Source organism: Macrobrachium rosenbergii, chromosome 41 (assembly GCF_040412425.1).
Source record: "Macrobrachium rosenbergii isolate ZJJX-2024 chromosome 41, ASM4041242v1, whole genome shotgun sequence".
NCBI classification, from domain to species: domain Eukaryota; kingdom Metazoa; phylum Arthropoda; class Malacostraca; order Decapoda; family Palaemonidae; genus Macrobrachium; species Macrobrachium rosenbergii.
Window position 1 is genome coordinate 1,897,002 of NC_089781.1, and position 16,337 is coordinate 1,913,338.

General features: G+C 37.2%; 1 protein-coding gene across 2 annotated transcripts in view; it reads left to right on the forward strand.

Annotated features, from left to right (window-relative positions):
• Positions 1-1,400: 1,400 nt before the first annotated feature.
• Positions 1,401-16,337, forward strand: part of LOC136826575 (major facilitator superfamily domain-containing protein 12-like) — a 31,105-nt gene continuing 16,168 nt past the window's right edge. Inside the window, exons 1-5 of one of the 2 annotated variants that reach the window (XM_067083773.1) lie at positions 1,401-1,551; positions 11,803-11,903; positions 12,201-12,554; positions 14,505-14,661; positions 15,463-15,670. In XM_067083773.1, coding sequence (XP_066939874.1) covers positions 12,447-12,554; positions 14,505-14,661; positions 15,463-15,670 — 473 coding nt within the window. In that variant the 5' untranslated portion in view covers positions 1,401-1,551; positions 11,803-11,903; positions 12,201-12,446. The remainder of the gene's footprint in view (positions 1,552-11,802; positions 11,904-12,200; positions 12,555-14,504; positions 14,662-15,462; positions 15,671-16,337) is intronic. The other variant, XM_067083774.1, reaches the window with a different exon arrangement.

Consider the following 16,337-nt stretch of genomic DNA (forward strand, 5'->3'; position numbering starts at 1 on the left):
GACTTTTTTTGTAGACTGTCATGATACTTTTGTATTTTGCGTCTAGGTCACTTCATGGAAATGAATATAAGCAATGTGATATAATTTTTACGTCACTTCAGTTATTATTATAATCATTATTATTAGTCAACATGAACAAACATTCATAAAAAAGCAAAAAAAAAAAAAAAAAAAAAATACATGTAGAAGTTAGGGACAGAAATTATATGAGAAATGCTTGCCCCTGTATATGTTATATATATATATATATATATATATATATATATATATATATATATATATATATATATATATATATATATATATATATATATAATATATATAATGTGTGTGAGTATTATATATATATATATATATATATATATATATATTATATATATATATATATATATATATATATATATATATATATATATATATATATATGTGTGTATACATAATTTGTTCGAGCTTAAGCTATGGTGAATGTATTTGCATAAACTAGTAATAAAACCAGTATAGAGTACTCACAGAAAACTGTTTTCTTAATTCTTTTCGAACGAAAAATATACAAAAATGATTGCTCTATAAAGAGGGTCAAACAAACCATTCTGGGTTCACTCTATAGCCCCATAGAAGACAAACCTGTTCTTCAACTGGTGCGAAGGGCGACTGGACATGTCAGTTTGTCACTAAAAATAAAACAAGATACTCCCACGTACCTTGCAAATATATCTGCACCACTTGATTTATACAGATCTGAAATGTTAATATTTAACATGACTTGCTTTACTCAGTTGGCTAGATACAATTCATGTAATCTTACTGCTTGATTCTGCAAGATATCAACTTTGAAAATCATCTCTGCAAGACTACCAAGGGAGCTTTCCTCAGATACAACGCATGCGCAGAATGCGTTAGGTGTCCCCTTCTAAATCTTCCCAGGATGGGGAATATGAAGCTTCTATGAAGTGGATTTTTGAAATCCGATGCTACATTACACTCCTGTGAAACCCCAAGCACTACTGTACCGCTTCCAGCTGAACTGAAAGGAAAATAGGGTAATGACTAAATGTAAAAGTTAAGAGCAGTTGCTATACCAAGACTGACACAGTTGGGTCGTTGACTTACGATGGTGTTGTATTCCATTCATTGCCACTGAGACATTTTCGTTAAATCTTAAATGCTACGCTGAACTGCAGATGCAGTTTATTAGTAAACTGACAATATCATCGAGCACGTTGAATGCTGCAAGAAAGAGCCTATGAAATCAGCAATGTAAAACGGCGACAGACATCATGCACCGAACTTCATTGCCCTAGTCCCTCCCTGGGACTCGTCCTCCACAAGACCACCACTCACGTTCCTGAAAAAAAAAACACACACACATACACATACACACACACAGACATAGCACCCGCGAACCACGTGATCACTGTCTGATAGTCAGTCGTCAGCTGGAGATGGTAGGCCATCGACGGGGCAGAGACCGATACCACTTATCTGAAGGAAGTTGTTGTCGGGGAGTGGGCATGGAATAACCCTGTCTGAGAGTGATGACGTTTCGCGCAGGTGAGTAGACTTGAATCAGAGTGGCGGTGTGCGACCGCATATAATGCAGATTTCGGGATTGATATGTGCAAAACATGCGCACAGACTCCTATATATATGTGTGTGTGTGTATTTATATATGTATATACTGTATATATATGTATATACAGTATATATATGCATATATTTATATACAATATATAAATATATAATATATATATATATATATATATATATATATATATATATATATATATATATATATATATATATATATATATATATATATATATATATATATGGGACTATTCATCTTGTGGTTATGATTATCACCTTTACAGCAAGAGAACCTGAGCAATTTTCCCACATCATGCTTAATGAAATAGGCCCGTTTCGTGGAAAATCCATTGTACCTCTTCTGACCTAGCCAGTGAGTTACAGTCGGCTATAGTAGGCTACACACACACACACACACACACACACATATATATATATGTATATATGTGTATATATATATATACAGTATATATATAATATATATATATATATATATATATATATATATATATATATATATATATATATATATATATATATATAATATATTACATAATGTCACACATATTTACAGACATCGTAAACAACATATGTTATAGACATATTTTATTGTATATATATTTATATATAAATGTATATATATATATATATATATATATATATATATATATATATATATATATATATATTATATATATATATATGATTATACACGACATGAATAGACTTATTGTGAAATGCATGTGAATACTTAATTGGTACGGGCGAATGCTCCTCCTGTGGTAATTGCAGTGGAAAGGCTTGAAATTTTCCTTCAAAATATAATTTCATAGCGAAAGGAAATAAGATATTCCTTTCGTTCGACAACTGACATGGGCAAGTGAGTCATCAGGATGTCAGGAAATTAATACTCTTGCTTCAGTTTGCCAAGAGTTTTGAGCGAAATGAAACCTTTCCGGAAATTCGAAACGGGGAATTATGTTATCGCTCTCTCTCTCTCTCTCTCTCTCTCTCTCTCTCTCTCTCTCTCTCTCTCTCTCTCTCAGTCTATGTATACATTTTTATCTTGAAATGCAAACTCGTCCGTATGCTAAACGTGTTAAAAAGCAAAATTAGAAAATCTATCTTTCCTTCGTACATTATTATTATTATTATTATTATTATTATTATTATTATTATTATTATTATAACTGTACAGAAAAGAAAATTTATCAGTAAAGAATAAGCTGAAAGAAAAATCGAAAAGGAAAACAAATGTGGGAAAATAACAACAAGAAAAACTAAGTAACTGTAAAATGAATAAGAAAAATAACAAAATAAACTTCGAATTGAGGCTCAGCCAACCTTCTCAGCATAGAAGTATTTGCACCAAGTCTGAACTTTTGAAGTTTCAGCGACTCAACTACGAAGTTAGGAAGATCATTCCACAGTTTGGTCACAGCAAAAACTAAAGCCTTGAGACTTATTGTGTGGTACTGAAACTTACTGGAGGAAAGGAAAGACTGCTGGAATTAGCTTCGCATCTAGTACTACGTGGTTAAGTATACCTTAGTTTAACCAGACCACTGAGCTGATTAACAGCTCTCTCTCCTAGGGCTGGTCCGAAGGATTAGACTCATTTTACGTGGCTGAGAACCAATTGGTTACCTAGCAACGGGAACTACAGCTTATTGTGGAATCCGAACCACATTATAGCGAGAAATGAATTTCTATCACCAGAAATAAATTCCTCTAATTATTCATTGGCCGGCCGGAGAATCGAACGCGGGTCCAGCAAAGTGCTAGCCAAGAACGATATCGACCTGTCTAACGAGGAACTAGTACTACATGGTGGATGGTATGGTCCGGGAAGATATGAATGCCGAGGATAGTCATAATTTTGCAACATTTTAGACAGGAACAATGTATATAAGTATTTTTCCCTCACTATTCTCTCCTTTGTTTATTTGTGTATTTCCCCCCATACGCGCTACACAGTACAATAAAAGACAAAATAACTCTCTCTCTCTCTCTCTCTCTCTCTCTCTCTCTCTCTCTCTCTCTGTATGTAGATATACATTGTCACCTTCTTACACGGAAATTCACATAAAAGGTTAATTGGAAACAAGATATCACCAAAGAACGCGTCCCTCTTTTCCAAGTATGTATGCATGTATGTATTCGTGCATTACTATGTTTATACTGCAAGAGCAACAGAAGAAAACCAGACATTTCGACGTCAGTTGTTTGTTTATCTTGGTAACTGTACACTCGCGGATCACATGCACTACGCACTGTGTACATTGGACTGTATGCTACCTATGTTTGTAGCTTTCAAGATTCTACTTGCTAGCTCTCTCTCTCTCTCTCTCTCTCTCTCTCTCTCTCTCTCTCTCTCTCTCTCTCTCTCTCTCTCGGCTTTAGGGGTTCTTTTTGTCTCATTATCGCTTGTAGAGACTGCTTGGGTCTGTTGCAAGTTTCATGGGTGCCTTTTATGCTTTCATTTGTCTGTTTACAAGATAGGATTTTAACCTTCCTTTGGTCTCTCTTCTTCTATCGAGCTTAATGCCGGTATGAAATTATTATTTTTATTTTAATTGATTGATTGATTTATGGCTGCTAAAACTGGTGTGACGACATCAAGGTTATTGTATTTTTAGATTAAGCCACCCTTATGTTATTACGGAACCCTGCTCCTAAAGCAGGCCGTAAATGGCACGAATTTCTCAGGGCTGAGTTAGAATCTGAGGCTTTGTCCTTGTCAATAACTTGGCACCCGTTCGCATAGGAATGTGATCATAATTTTAATATTAAGACGAGACATGAACCCGTACGTAGGCGGTTAAAATAACAGTTCATCCCTGTTAGAATATGATGCGGGTATGTTAGAGTAACGAGAAAATTTCCCAGCTCCATTTTTAGTTTTCTGTAAAAGAAAGCTATTGAGATGGCTATTTGTCTGTCCGTCCGCACTTTTTCTGTCCGCCCTCAGATCTTAAAAACTGAGGCTAGATGGTTGCAAATTGGTATGTTGATCATCTGCCCTCCAGTCATCAAACACACCAAATTGCAGCCCTCTAGCCTTAGTAATTTTTATTTTATTTGAGGTTAAAGTTAGCCATAATCGTGCATCTGGCACAGATGTTGGTGCCAACAACACAGGCCAACCCCGGGCCGTGGCTGAAAGTTTCATGGACTGCGGCTGAAAGTTTCATGGACCGTGGCTGAGGTTTCATACAGCATTATCCGCTGTACAGAAAAATCGATTGCGCCAAAGAAACTTCGGCGCATTGCAAAGGAACTCGTTATCGATTAATTTTATTTGATAAAACTTAAGTTTTCACTTCTCTTCTCCAAATGTTATTTTCAAAATTTCCAGACAAAGAGGGCTGGAAAGTAATAATGATGATAATTACTGTTATTAGCTTTAATAAAGTAAATTAGATCCATATGAAGCGCCTGTCGCCAGAAGTCTAGTTATCTTTCGCTCTAGTGATGAGAATTGAAAGAACCAAAGCTTTCTCATGATGATTTTAGAAAAAGAAAAATAGTTTCCTTCTCGTTTAACTCTTCTTTCCAAATCCTTTATACTGTAAAATCTTGGTAACACCAACTGCATAATCTGCCATCATATTTTTCTTTTTTCCCTCTTTTTTTTATTTCCGGATTGGTGTAGCCATGAGGGATACTGGTCTGCATTCGAAAATTAAATCTTTGTATTCAAGTCGTGTATTATTCTGGCATACCGAGCAAGGGGTTCGATTCCTGGGAGGGTAGGTGACCACCCTGAAAAAGACCCGTTGCACTCATGTTGTGCTAAGCGGCGAAATAATTACTAGGCATGGGGCTGTAACTTCATCCTAAAAGGCTTGCTAAGGACTGGAAGGATAAGACCTTATGGCGCCACCCCTCTAAAATAAAAAAAAACATTAAATAAGAAATTATATCTTTCCCGTGGTGAAGCTGTTTGATTCTCGCTTCACCAGCGTTCCGAGATCAAACCTGGATGGGGTAGTAAGAGTTTTGGGCGAATTTCCTAAACATTTATCGTGTTCTATTGACCTGGCCCGTGAATTAGGTATCTGGTAGTCAAAAGACGGAGGTGAGTCGCAGTCTTGTTAGAGAAAAGCTTGGGGCTATCAGAGTTACCTCAGAATACTTGTTGAAAACCAGAATGTCAAGACCTAAGAGCCTTCCTCTTGAATAAAAACGGCTCATGGGTAAAAATACACACACGCACACATATGTTTGTGTGTGTATTATAAAATCCACGTCAGAAGGTGAGTGAAAACCGTGACTTTAAACAAGTACTTTGTAGCTTATTTATTCTGCATTTTCAAGTTCACACTGAGTGTGAACTTGAAAGTGTAGAATAAACAACTAAAGTATTTGTTCAAAGTGCTGGTTTTCACTCACCTTCTGACGTGGATTTTATAATATATATGTATGTATATATACTGTATGTATATATAGTGAATGTAAAAAACTGAGTATAAGATTAAGGTAAAGAAGAATTCTTAACCTTCCTTTGTTTTCCATGAATCAAACAAATCATCTCTTTTTAAGACGCGAATCTATCGTCACGAAAGAATTTTCTCGCATTTCCGAGACTGTTTTGGACAATTAGGTCCATCTCCTTCACTTCACCATAGAAAGGAAAAACACAATTTCTGTTCAAGCGAAAACAAACAAATTTATCAAGCAACGAAATTCCTCTTCAGTTCTGTTTACTTGTTTTCAGTCAGTTCTGAAGTTATCGGGCGATTTATGGGTGCACAGTTGTCCTCACTTCGAGACAGTAGACGGGCTCTAAAACCCTAATCGCTCACATACTTACACAGACACGTAGGGGGACCACTATTTAGCAAAGCAATTGTAACGAAATGAGGAGTAATGAGTAGCTGAATAATTTGAATGACTTTAAAAGATAAAGATGGACTTATTTTCCAAATGATTATGCGGCTAAAAAGGACAAGGATTAAAAAATACAAAAGGAGAAATAACAGCAGAGAAACGGCACCGAAGACGAGGAGGGGCGATGAATTACATTTGCGACCCAGATGTTCGAGATGTCATAATATAATTTCGCTGAGTATTTGCCGAGACTCGGGTGTTTGTGGGCGCGCCTTAATTTATTCGGGCCTTGGGCATATTTGTGTAAAAGCCTCAAAAGAAGTAGGTGGCAACGCAAATAGTAACAGGGAGAATGATCAAACCGTCAGCGTCCGTGCCTCTTCTTCTGTTGTTCAAGTTTCCTCACTAACTTGAGGTTTCGATTTGTTCTCTTCAGCGAGGTCACTTCAGCTCTGACATCTCTCACCAGTTACGTGATTCAACATAAGGAGTAAAGAAGCATCGAAATTCATGCAGGACCTCCAGTACACACGCAATTTAATAAAACCACAAGCTGGCAGAGTAGATTGTAACTCGAGACATTTCGTTTCCTCTTCTCTGTGGATCATACAGATTCGGCCAGAACACTCATTTCAAAATAACAGAATCTGTGACACTCAAATATACGAAATGTTAATCTACCATGAGAATCTGTGACACTCAAATATACGAAATGTTAATCTACCATGAGCTTAAGGGTTAACACAATAACAGCGAAAAGACAAAGACAGTGAGCATGTTGTAATCGTGATCCCTTCTCCCTCACAAAAAAAAAAAAAAAAAAAAAAAGTGTAGTTTCCAGGACAATGGTGGCTAATGGTGATAAATATGAATGAGTTTATGTACGGTTTAAAAGTTCCCTTAAGTATATTTTCGGATAAACGGCCCCTGATTACGCCGATTGTTGACAGAAAAGGAACTTCATTCCCAGGGAAACTGTTGACTGAAAGTGATTAACGACAGACAGTTCTTCGTGTTCCTGTGAGGGCCTATAGGTTCCTGTGAACGTTCTCATTAAGCGACCATAGCAACGCGAGACCGGTGGGGGCTGGGAAAGGAACGGAAGAGCGACAGAGAAACAGATCGTGGGAATCTCTTGGGAATATTAGGTTACCTTCGTTGGCAGCTGTCCAACGAAATACAGACCTGGGCTGCTGCAAAAATGGTCTTGGTTTCGTTTACTTTAACTTTTTTTGTGCATTTATCGTATTCATTTTTCTGAGCATTTTTCATTGATATTCAGTGACAAACAGAACTGTATTTGGTCAGCTTTCCTTGAATATATTTCAGAGGTATTTGGCCCAATGACCGACAGTGCTCCTGACTAGTGCCTTGCAGAGCGAATTACTCCTTGTACCTGCGCAGGTAAATTAGTATACTTCTCAAAATCATTCTTGCGCTTCTTTTTGGTACGCCATAATTTTTATTTTCAGCTTTCCGTATGAAACACTTTTTTTCTGTATATTTATAATTTGGTGAAATTTATTCTATACTTTTTTTTCAAGTTTGATATGCAGTTATTTGTAAATGAGACGACTTAATCATACACTGCGCTACACATACGTAACTATACACACACACTGCTGATCGTTACCCTTAAGGACCTGTTTTGGTGGGGAAAGGGGTTGGTGCTTACCAAGAAGGTAAGATATATCCCCCCCCCCCAACCGTAGCAACACGGGCTAAACAACCTGGCTCAGGATCCAAGCCTCAGGAGACACTGCAAGCCTATCCCGCCTGAGTAACGATCGACATTTTACACTTTAAGCAATATGACCGCTGACGGTTTCCCCAACAGAAGTAATGGTTCTAAATCAGTTACTGGATAATGCACAGAACACTATTTAAATGCAATAATTTTTTTTAAAAATGGCTATTAACTTCACCTACCAAATAAGGACAAATTCTCCGTCTCAAAGATATGAGTTAAAATAATAATAATAATAATAATAATAATAATAGTATGGCCGTCTGGATGCCGTTTGGTTTGTATTGCACCTATACGGCCATACTGTTCAATGAAGTTTGCATGAAAGAGGGTCTTCCACCGAAATAATAACAGTGAAAAAAATTGCTGTTTCAACGGCATTTATCTTGTGGAGAGGCTTCTCTATTCTTCTTATTATATTCTTCTCGTCTGCAGGTAGATGGCATAACAAATTTCCAAAGGACATGGAAAGATACTTTCATCGACGCACACGGAGCTCTCATGAGGTGACCTACCTGCGTATGTGCGTCAAGGCGTAAGAGTGAAGTAAATAATGAAAGTAGAATATTTTTCCATGTCTTCTGGAAATTTGTTATGCCACCTGCCTGCAGGCGAGAAGAATATAATAAGAAGAATAGAGAAGCCTTTCCACAAGCTAAATGCCGTTGAAACAGCAATTGCTTTTAATGGCACTGCCCTAAAAGAGGGACTCCTTGCAAACTAATAATAATAATAATATATCAATAATATATTTGGTAAGGAAATAATCGTGTAAACATGTTTTACGAAGCATGATTAATTTTTGCTTCAGATGAATTAGAATTGTAATAAACTTGAATTTTTCTGCTGATTGCCTTTTCTTCGACAGAAAGGCCGTGTAATAATCGTTCGGTGTTTATTTCATTATAGTAGAACATGGACTCATTGATGAAGGTTTTCATTTTACTAATAAAATTACGCACAGAATTATATATACAGAGGAAATGTACAGTTTTGCGTTAACGTTTCACTATAGCATAAATGAAGCAAAATTTTTCCTTGAGATCGTGCTATAGTTGAGGTATGGCGGAACATTAATGCAAAGGAATAATAATAATAATAATAATAATAATAATAATAATAATAATAATAATAATAATAATAATCAACGAGGGGTTTCGAACATGATCTGCTTTCGCTGATTTTTCATGATTTCATATCTAAGAAGTTTCCCGGCAAAATTCTTGACTCACACCTCCTACTATTTGCACTTTCTCTCTCTCTCTCTCTCTCTCTCTCTCTCTCTCTCTCTCTCTCTCTCTCTCTCTCTCTCTCCTCCACCACCATTTCGTAGTTCTTCATTGGAGGGGTGGGTAGAGCTCTCGGCTAGCACGCTGTTGGCCCAGCGTTCGACTCTCCGACAGGCCAATGAAGAATTAGAGGAATTTATTTCTGGTGATAGAAATTCATTTCTCGTCATAATGTGGTTCGGATTCCACAATAAGCTGTAGGTCCCGTTGCTAGGTGACCAGTTGGTTCTTAGCCACGTAAAAAAATAAATCTAATCCTTCGGGCCAGCCCTAGGAGAGCTGTTAATCAGCTCAGTGGTCTGCTTAAACTAAGATATACTTAACCACCATCTCGTTGGGCTTATTGTCTGCATGATGATCAATTTCTATCTTTTCAGCCTTTCACTTTATGACAGATTAATTTTCTGGAAAGGACATTCGTCTGTCTTATTTGCAGATTTCCAGGTGATGAACCAGCCTTTATAAGGTACTAAAATTACGCTAAAGTTAAGAAGTCATATTTTCTTATAATCAAAGAAATCCTAACATAATATCCAGTGGCGTAACTAGCGTTAGTGGCGCCCGGGCCGGACTCGGAAAGTGCCGTCCCATTCCCGTGCTAAAAAGTGCTAAAGTGGTGAAAATTAAACGCACATTTGAAGCCTTAACACCTCAGTCATTTATTTATTTCATAAACCTGAAACAAAAACAACACAGCAGACGAAATATGCTAGAAAATCTAGAATTATGCCACACCAGACCTGCTCAAAAGATGCCAGAGTGCCGCCCCCTCCAGGGACAATTCTGCCTGTTTCGGACCGTCCCCCCGCCCTTGGTTACGCCACTGCATATATCTACCCAAATATTCCCATTGCATTATGTAAATCATCTCCCAGTTCTTACATAACTCTTAAAAACTTGTCATAGTCAAATCGTGTAGGTAGAATCTTCATTATCAGAAATTCCCCCAGCGCTGTCATGGAAGATTCTTGATTATTTTCTATCTAATCACCTCTCAGTAACTGAGAACTGATATATATAAAAAAAGGTGATCGAATCGATCTTAGTAACAGCGACCGAGAAGTTGAAGATAGGCAACTCACCCTAGTTCGTCTCTCAGAATGTAAGTTACATCTATTGGTTCCATTTATAAATGAAGCGACTCGGTACCAAAGATGCAAGTTTATGGTAGCCTTGTAGCCTTACACACCCATACATAATATATATACACATATATATATATATATATATATATATATATATATATATATATATATATATATATATTTATATATATATATATATATATATATATTTATATATATATATATATATATATATATATATATATATATATATATATATATATATATATACATACATACATACATACATACATAGAAAGAGAGAGAGAGAGAGAACGCAGAGCACCGAAGATATATCATTGCGCTTTCTATAGAAAAAAAGCTATTGCTAAAGTCTGCAAATGATGGAGCTTGATTATACAGTTTCCAGGGTATCTGAAATGGATGCTTTTCCCCTTCGCACATAGTAAAGAAATATGAATGAGGCTCTATCAGAAGTTATAGCTCGTTTCTTCACAGGTCGCAGGGAATACTATCAAAAATCAGAACCAATAATCAGAGTCTTGACTTGATGATTCATGCAAACAGGCATATCGCCTGTGACCGTAGCCTACTCAACACACAACATCACTGCTCCCAGCTGAGATAGTAGTGCTTTGCTAAAAGTTCCCGGTAAGCAGATAGAGTTCATAGATTTGTATATAGAAATCATGATAATACTCTGATTAGTCTTCCACATTTGGTACATTTATCCTCCTTCCTTTATACACCACCATCACAATTACGTCAATTAGATTGCTAAAATCCAATACTGTTGGTTAATTATCTATCGAGCGGAGGAGAATAGGAAAGTGGGCAAAGTTTTCAGATATACTCCAGAAATCCATTATAGACGCTTACTTATGGAATTTTCCCTTCTTATCGAAGTTGAATATGAAAGTCACACATCTTCTGTGTTCTGGGAGAATAATCAGAAGCATCAGCTTGCCGCACAACGACAAAAATTGGTCATCCACGCTGCCTCATGCATTTTCATTAATAAATGTATTCTGAAGGAAATGGTTCATTCTGCGATAGATGCAATTGGTGAAAATCTAATGGCACTGTATAATTCACAGAATGCAGAAGGTTATCTGTTTTTTTATCTGACCACTCATCTCTCGCCCTTATCTGAAGAGAGTATGTCTGTATTCGACTCTCATTCAAGTGCTATGACCCCTTTTCATAGTGATCTTTAATGTCCTTTGGACAGGTTATATCCACGGGTCCTTTTCTGTTCTAGGGAACATCTAGTTCTGACACCCTGGAGATGCCAGTAACTAGGTCCGTCTATCGAATAAGACCACAGTTGATGCCGATTCCCATGCGCTGTCCTCTTCTTCCGTAAGTGAAATGAGAATTCTTAGTTTAATCCAGTCGCTTAATTGTCCAGTCATTGCAGTTTTAGTTGCTGTTATATTCATCTTGAAAATGATTCTTATTCATTCTCAGGCAAAAATGCTGATACTGTCGTGTGTTTTGTTTTGTTGTATTGAGTGATTTCTTACTAAAACAATTTTATTTCAGACTGAAATATCTTGATTACTGGTCAAGTCGATAAAAGTGCATTGCATGACATCAGCAATAATAATAATTAAAAAGCTGGTTTTTCGTTTGCAATGATAGTCTGCACTTTTCTAGTTCTTCAGTACTTCAGGGGAGGAGATTGCATGGCGTAACCAGCTCAACAGTTGGAAGAAAGGACGCACGTCAATCAGAAGTCTTACGCTCTTAGACCCGACTGTCTGCCTTGCCAAGTCAAGACTTACTGTATAAAACAGAAAGGCAGTCGCTCGAAATTCAGTTCTAAGTCAATCCCTCCGAAGTCAAGAGGCAAACAGAATCTTTCTCAACGAGGGAGCAGCAATTTCCCGTTGCACAAGGACGATGAAGTCCCTTCCATGGATCGTCAAGCTGAGTTATGGCGTCGGCCATGTGTTCAACGACCTCTGCGCCTCCATGTGGTTCTCCTATCTCCTCATCTTCTATGAGAAGGTAAGCTGGTGGTCAGTAGACATCTGAGTGCCTCTCTTTCCCCAAAAGCGATGCCAAAACCAACAAAATTTTGTTCAAAAACTTAAATTAATTTGATTATATGCTAGAGATTCCTCTAAGGTACAATAATGTTTTGATGCTTTCGGTTAACAACGGATTATTAATAGGCAGACAGGCTGATGAATTTTGAAAAATTAGTTAGTGGCAATTGTGTTCCCGACACTGGTAATGGCCATCTTAGATTCGATCAACATTTAAAATTGGCTGAATGTTTTCAGCACTAACCCAGGAAGTGCTATAGTAGTCTTATGATTCCTTCTGTACGCTATTCAAATGTTATCCACATGACATCAATAAATGGAGCCACTACAGACTTGGGGTATAAGAATGTTTTTCATTAAAAATTGCCGGAAACCAGAACGCATCCTAACCTAACCTTATTTTAACCTAACCTTACCCACGGTAAATATATTTCATATTTTCGGGCCGAATCTGCTGTCAACCATTCACAGACACATGCACATACACGCACACACACACACACACACACATATATATATATATATTCACATGGAATAATTATAAATATAAGGGTTTTGAGTGCAGAATAATTCAAATAGAATGTAGTGCTGCTTTCGATTTAGTAAATCATAAGGCATTTATTTATAAACTTCAGAATCTTGGAGTGGGCGGATATGTTTTAGGCAGCAGCGAGTTGCTGTTAATTTAATTCATTTTTATTTTTTAATAAGTAAGATCTCCTCTTTCTGTATTTCCCTTTACCTCCTCTTACTTCTTCCTAATGAACACCATATTCTTTGGAAGCTTAATTTTCAAGTCAATGGCCCCTCTGGGCTTGTTCCATATGAATAGGTTTCATCTTCTGAATAATATATATATATATATATATATATATATATATATATATATATATATATATATATATATATATTATATATATTAGAGAGAGAGAGAGAGAGAATAAAGTATCGCATTTTGGAGTCCCTATGAACGGAAATGTGTAAACATATTGTCCTTGGATACCAGTTAAAAAAAAAAAAAAAGAGAAAGCAAACTGGAATTTATAGCCAGCGACAAGTGAACAACCGGTAGCTGCTTCCCACCAAACGATTCCCAAGGAATTCGGTTACTGTCTCCCGGCCCGGGTGCCGGGAGTCGCGTGACTCTGCTGCTGATAAGGCTACAAGTGGCTGCCGCTCCATAGACCTTGATGTAACATTGGCCTTCGCCCTGCTTACGATATGTCAGTCTCAGTAGTTGCAGAGACGATACGGTGCTACTTTTAAACGCCGTGCATCATTGACTTAATTCTTTTTATGTAACTTATAATTCTGGTAACTATGTTTTTTAGTTTTCTGTAAAAGAAACTATTGTGCCGGCTTTGTCTGTCTGTCCGCCTTTAGATCTTAAGAACTACTGAGGCTAGAGGGCTGTAAACTGGTATGTTGATCATGCACCCTCCAGTCATCAAACATACCAAATTGCAGTCCTCTATCCTCAATAGTTTTTATTTTATTTAAGGTTAAAGTTAGCTATAATCGTACTTCTGGCAGCGCTGTAGGTACCAACAATATAAGCCACCACCGGACCGTGGCTGAGTTTCACTGGCCGCAGCTAAGAGTTTTATGGCCGTGGCTGGCGCCACCACGGGACAGAAAACTCAATTTCCCCGAAGAAACTTCGGCGCATTTTTTACTTGTTTTTTTATTTATCTATATTTATACGATACCCTTTACTCTCTGTTTTCAGTTTTTCATTTAGAGTCATTCTCTGTCATGGAACACAGCTTTGCAAGATGAAAATGTTACAGACTTGTTCCCTGTGAATGCGCATTATAAATAACAACTGCCTCATTAATAGTATTTCTGTCTGTTTTAGCCTCCAGTGAAAACTGGAACACGAACATCTCTCAGATATCGTTCTCAACAGGTCCTTCTGTTCGACCCCATGATGGCTGGTCTGGTGCTCCTTGTCGGTCAAGTTGCAGACGGCCTGAGTACCCCTTTTGTGGGGATATTTTCCGACAAAGAGAACAGAATCCCTGTGTGCGCCAGATACGGTCGCCGGAAAGTCTGGCACTTGGCTGGTATAGTTACTTGCTCATTTTGCTTCGTTTCTTATTTATTGCTTCTTTTTCGTCACTTTTCCATTTCGACATATTATTGGTTGGCTTGTGTGACTCATAATCAGAAATTAACTACGAAAATGCACGCTAGGAAATAATGCAGTTTATAAGGAATCCTTTGCTTTTCTTTTTTCTTTAATCAAAGGGAGTGATAAGTGTAGAAATGTATTCAACTAAAAAGATATATATATTTTTTACTCAAGCGATTACTGAAGATGTCAGATTTCACCTGTAATGTTCAATTTAGTATTATGGCCCAACACTGACTGTCACGTACTATTCTTCCCGGGGTGGTGCGAGGGACATGTCCAAGCCATCTGCTTCTCCCCTCATCATCATCCTCATCTCATCTACATATGGAACATCCGTTATTTCCTTGTATGGTATCATTTCTTACTTTATCTTGCAATTTGCCTCTTAATATTCTTCTTGAAGCTTTATTCTGAAATCGACAAATTTTGTATATAACAATTTCCGTCTGTTTAGCAATGCAGACGCCCCAGTTATTATTATTATTATTATTATTATTATTATTATTATTATTATTATTATTATTATTATTATTATTATTATTATTATTTAATCTTAATAATTTACGGTCGACAGAAAATGAAGCACAACGATGTATAACACAAAAGAACTTTAAAGATTTATAAATCTGGCTTCCACAATGTACGTTTCATCTTATCCAAACTACCGTACTGATATAAATGATTGATTTCTGAGTTCATAGAAACTGAGACCATTATTTCATCATTGCAGGCACCATTCTGGTTGCTCTGAGTTTCCCATTCATCTTCAACTCCTGCATGGGATGCAGAGGCACGAACCAGTGGACCCAATTCGCATACTACGTGTTCTTCGTGTGCGTCTTCCAGTTTGGGTGGGCGTGTGTCCAGATCTCTCATCTGGCCCTCATACCTGAACTCACGACGAAGAAGCACCAGAGGACTGAGCTGAATTCCATTAGGTAAACGTCCAGAAGATCGAATAATGTTTGACTTCGCCTCACATATGTTGTTTCCTACTTTTTACTCTGCTGGTCTTTGGACATCGTTGCCACCCATTACCGCCCTGTACATAGGTTATATTAATCTTACTCTCTTGGTTTCGCTCCTCGTTATACTCTGTTGCCACCTGCTTTTAATTCTTTCTGGTAACGCTGGAATGAGCCCTGGCCCTGCAGTCAAATTCAGTCCTATACCATCCAATGATTTTGGGAACGTTCTTGAAGAAATATGCATAGCCATTAGGCCGCAGGATTTGTGGAACCGTGGAGTAGGGTGGCCAATAAACACAAAAATATAGGGACAGAGTCCGTATCGTCATTTTAAACACACCAACTGGCAACTGAGGCCTTTCCTTCTTTCTCTCTGTTTTTCTACAGCAAATGAGATCTACTAAGTCTAAAGTGCTGGCATATGAGTCATTATTGTCATATATATAGTTTATGTCAAACTTTAAGAAAGATCTTCTCCTGTTGAACATTCTTTCGGAACATTTCGTAAAATTCCAGAGCGTTTCGTTCAACACCACGGAAGTTCATTATGCAAGATTTCCTATGCAAGGTCTGTTTCAACATGAATGAATGAGAAGCTTACAGACATTAATTTTCAATACAGGATTCCACAGAACTG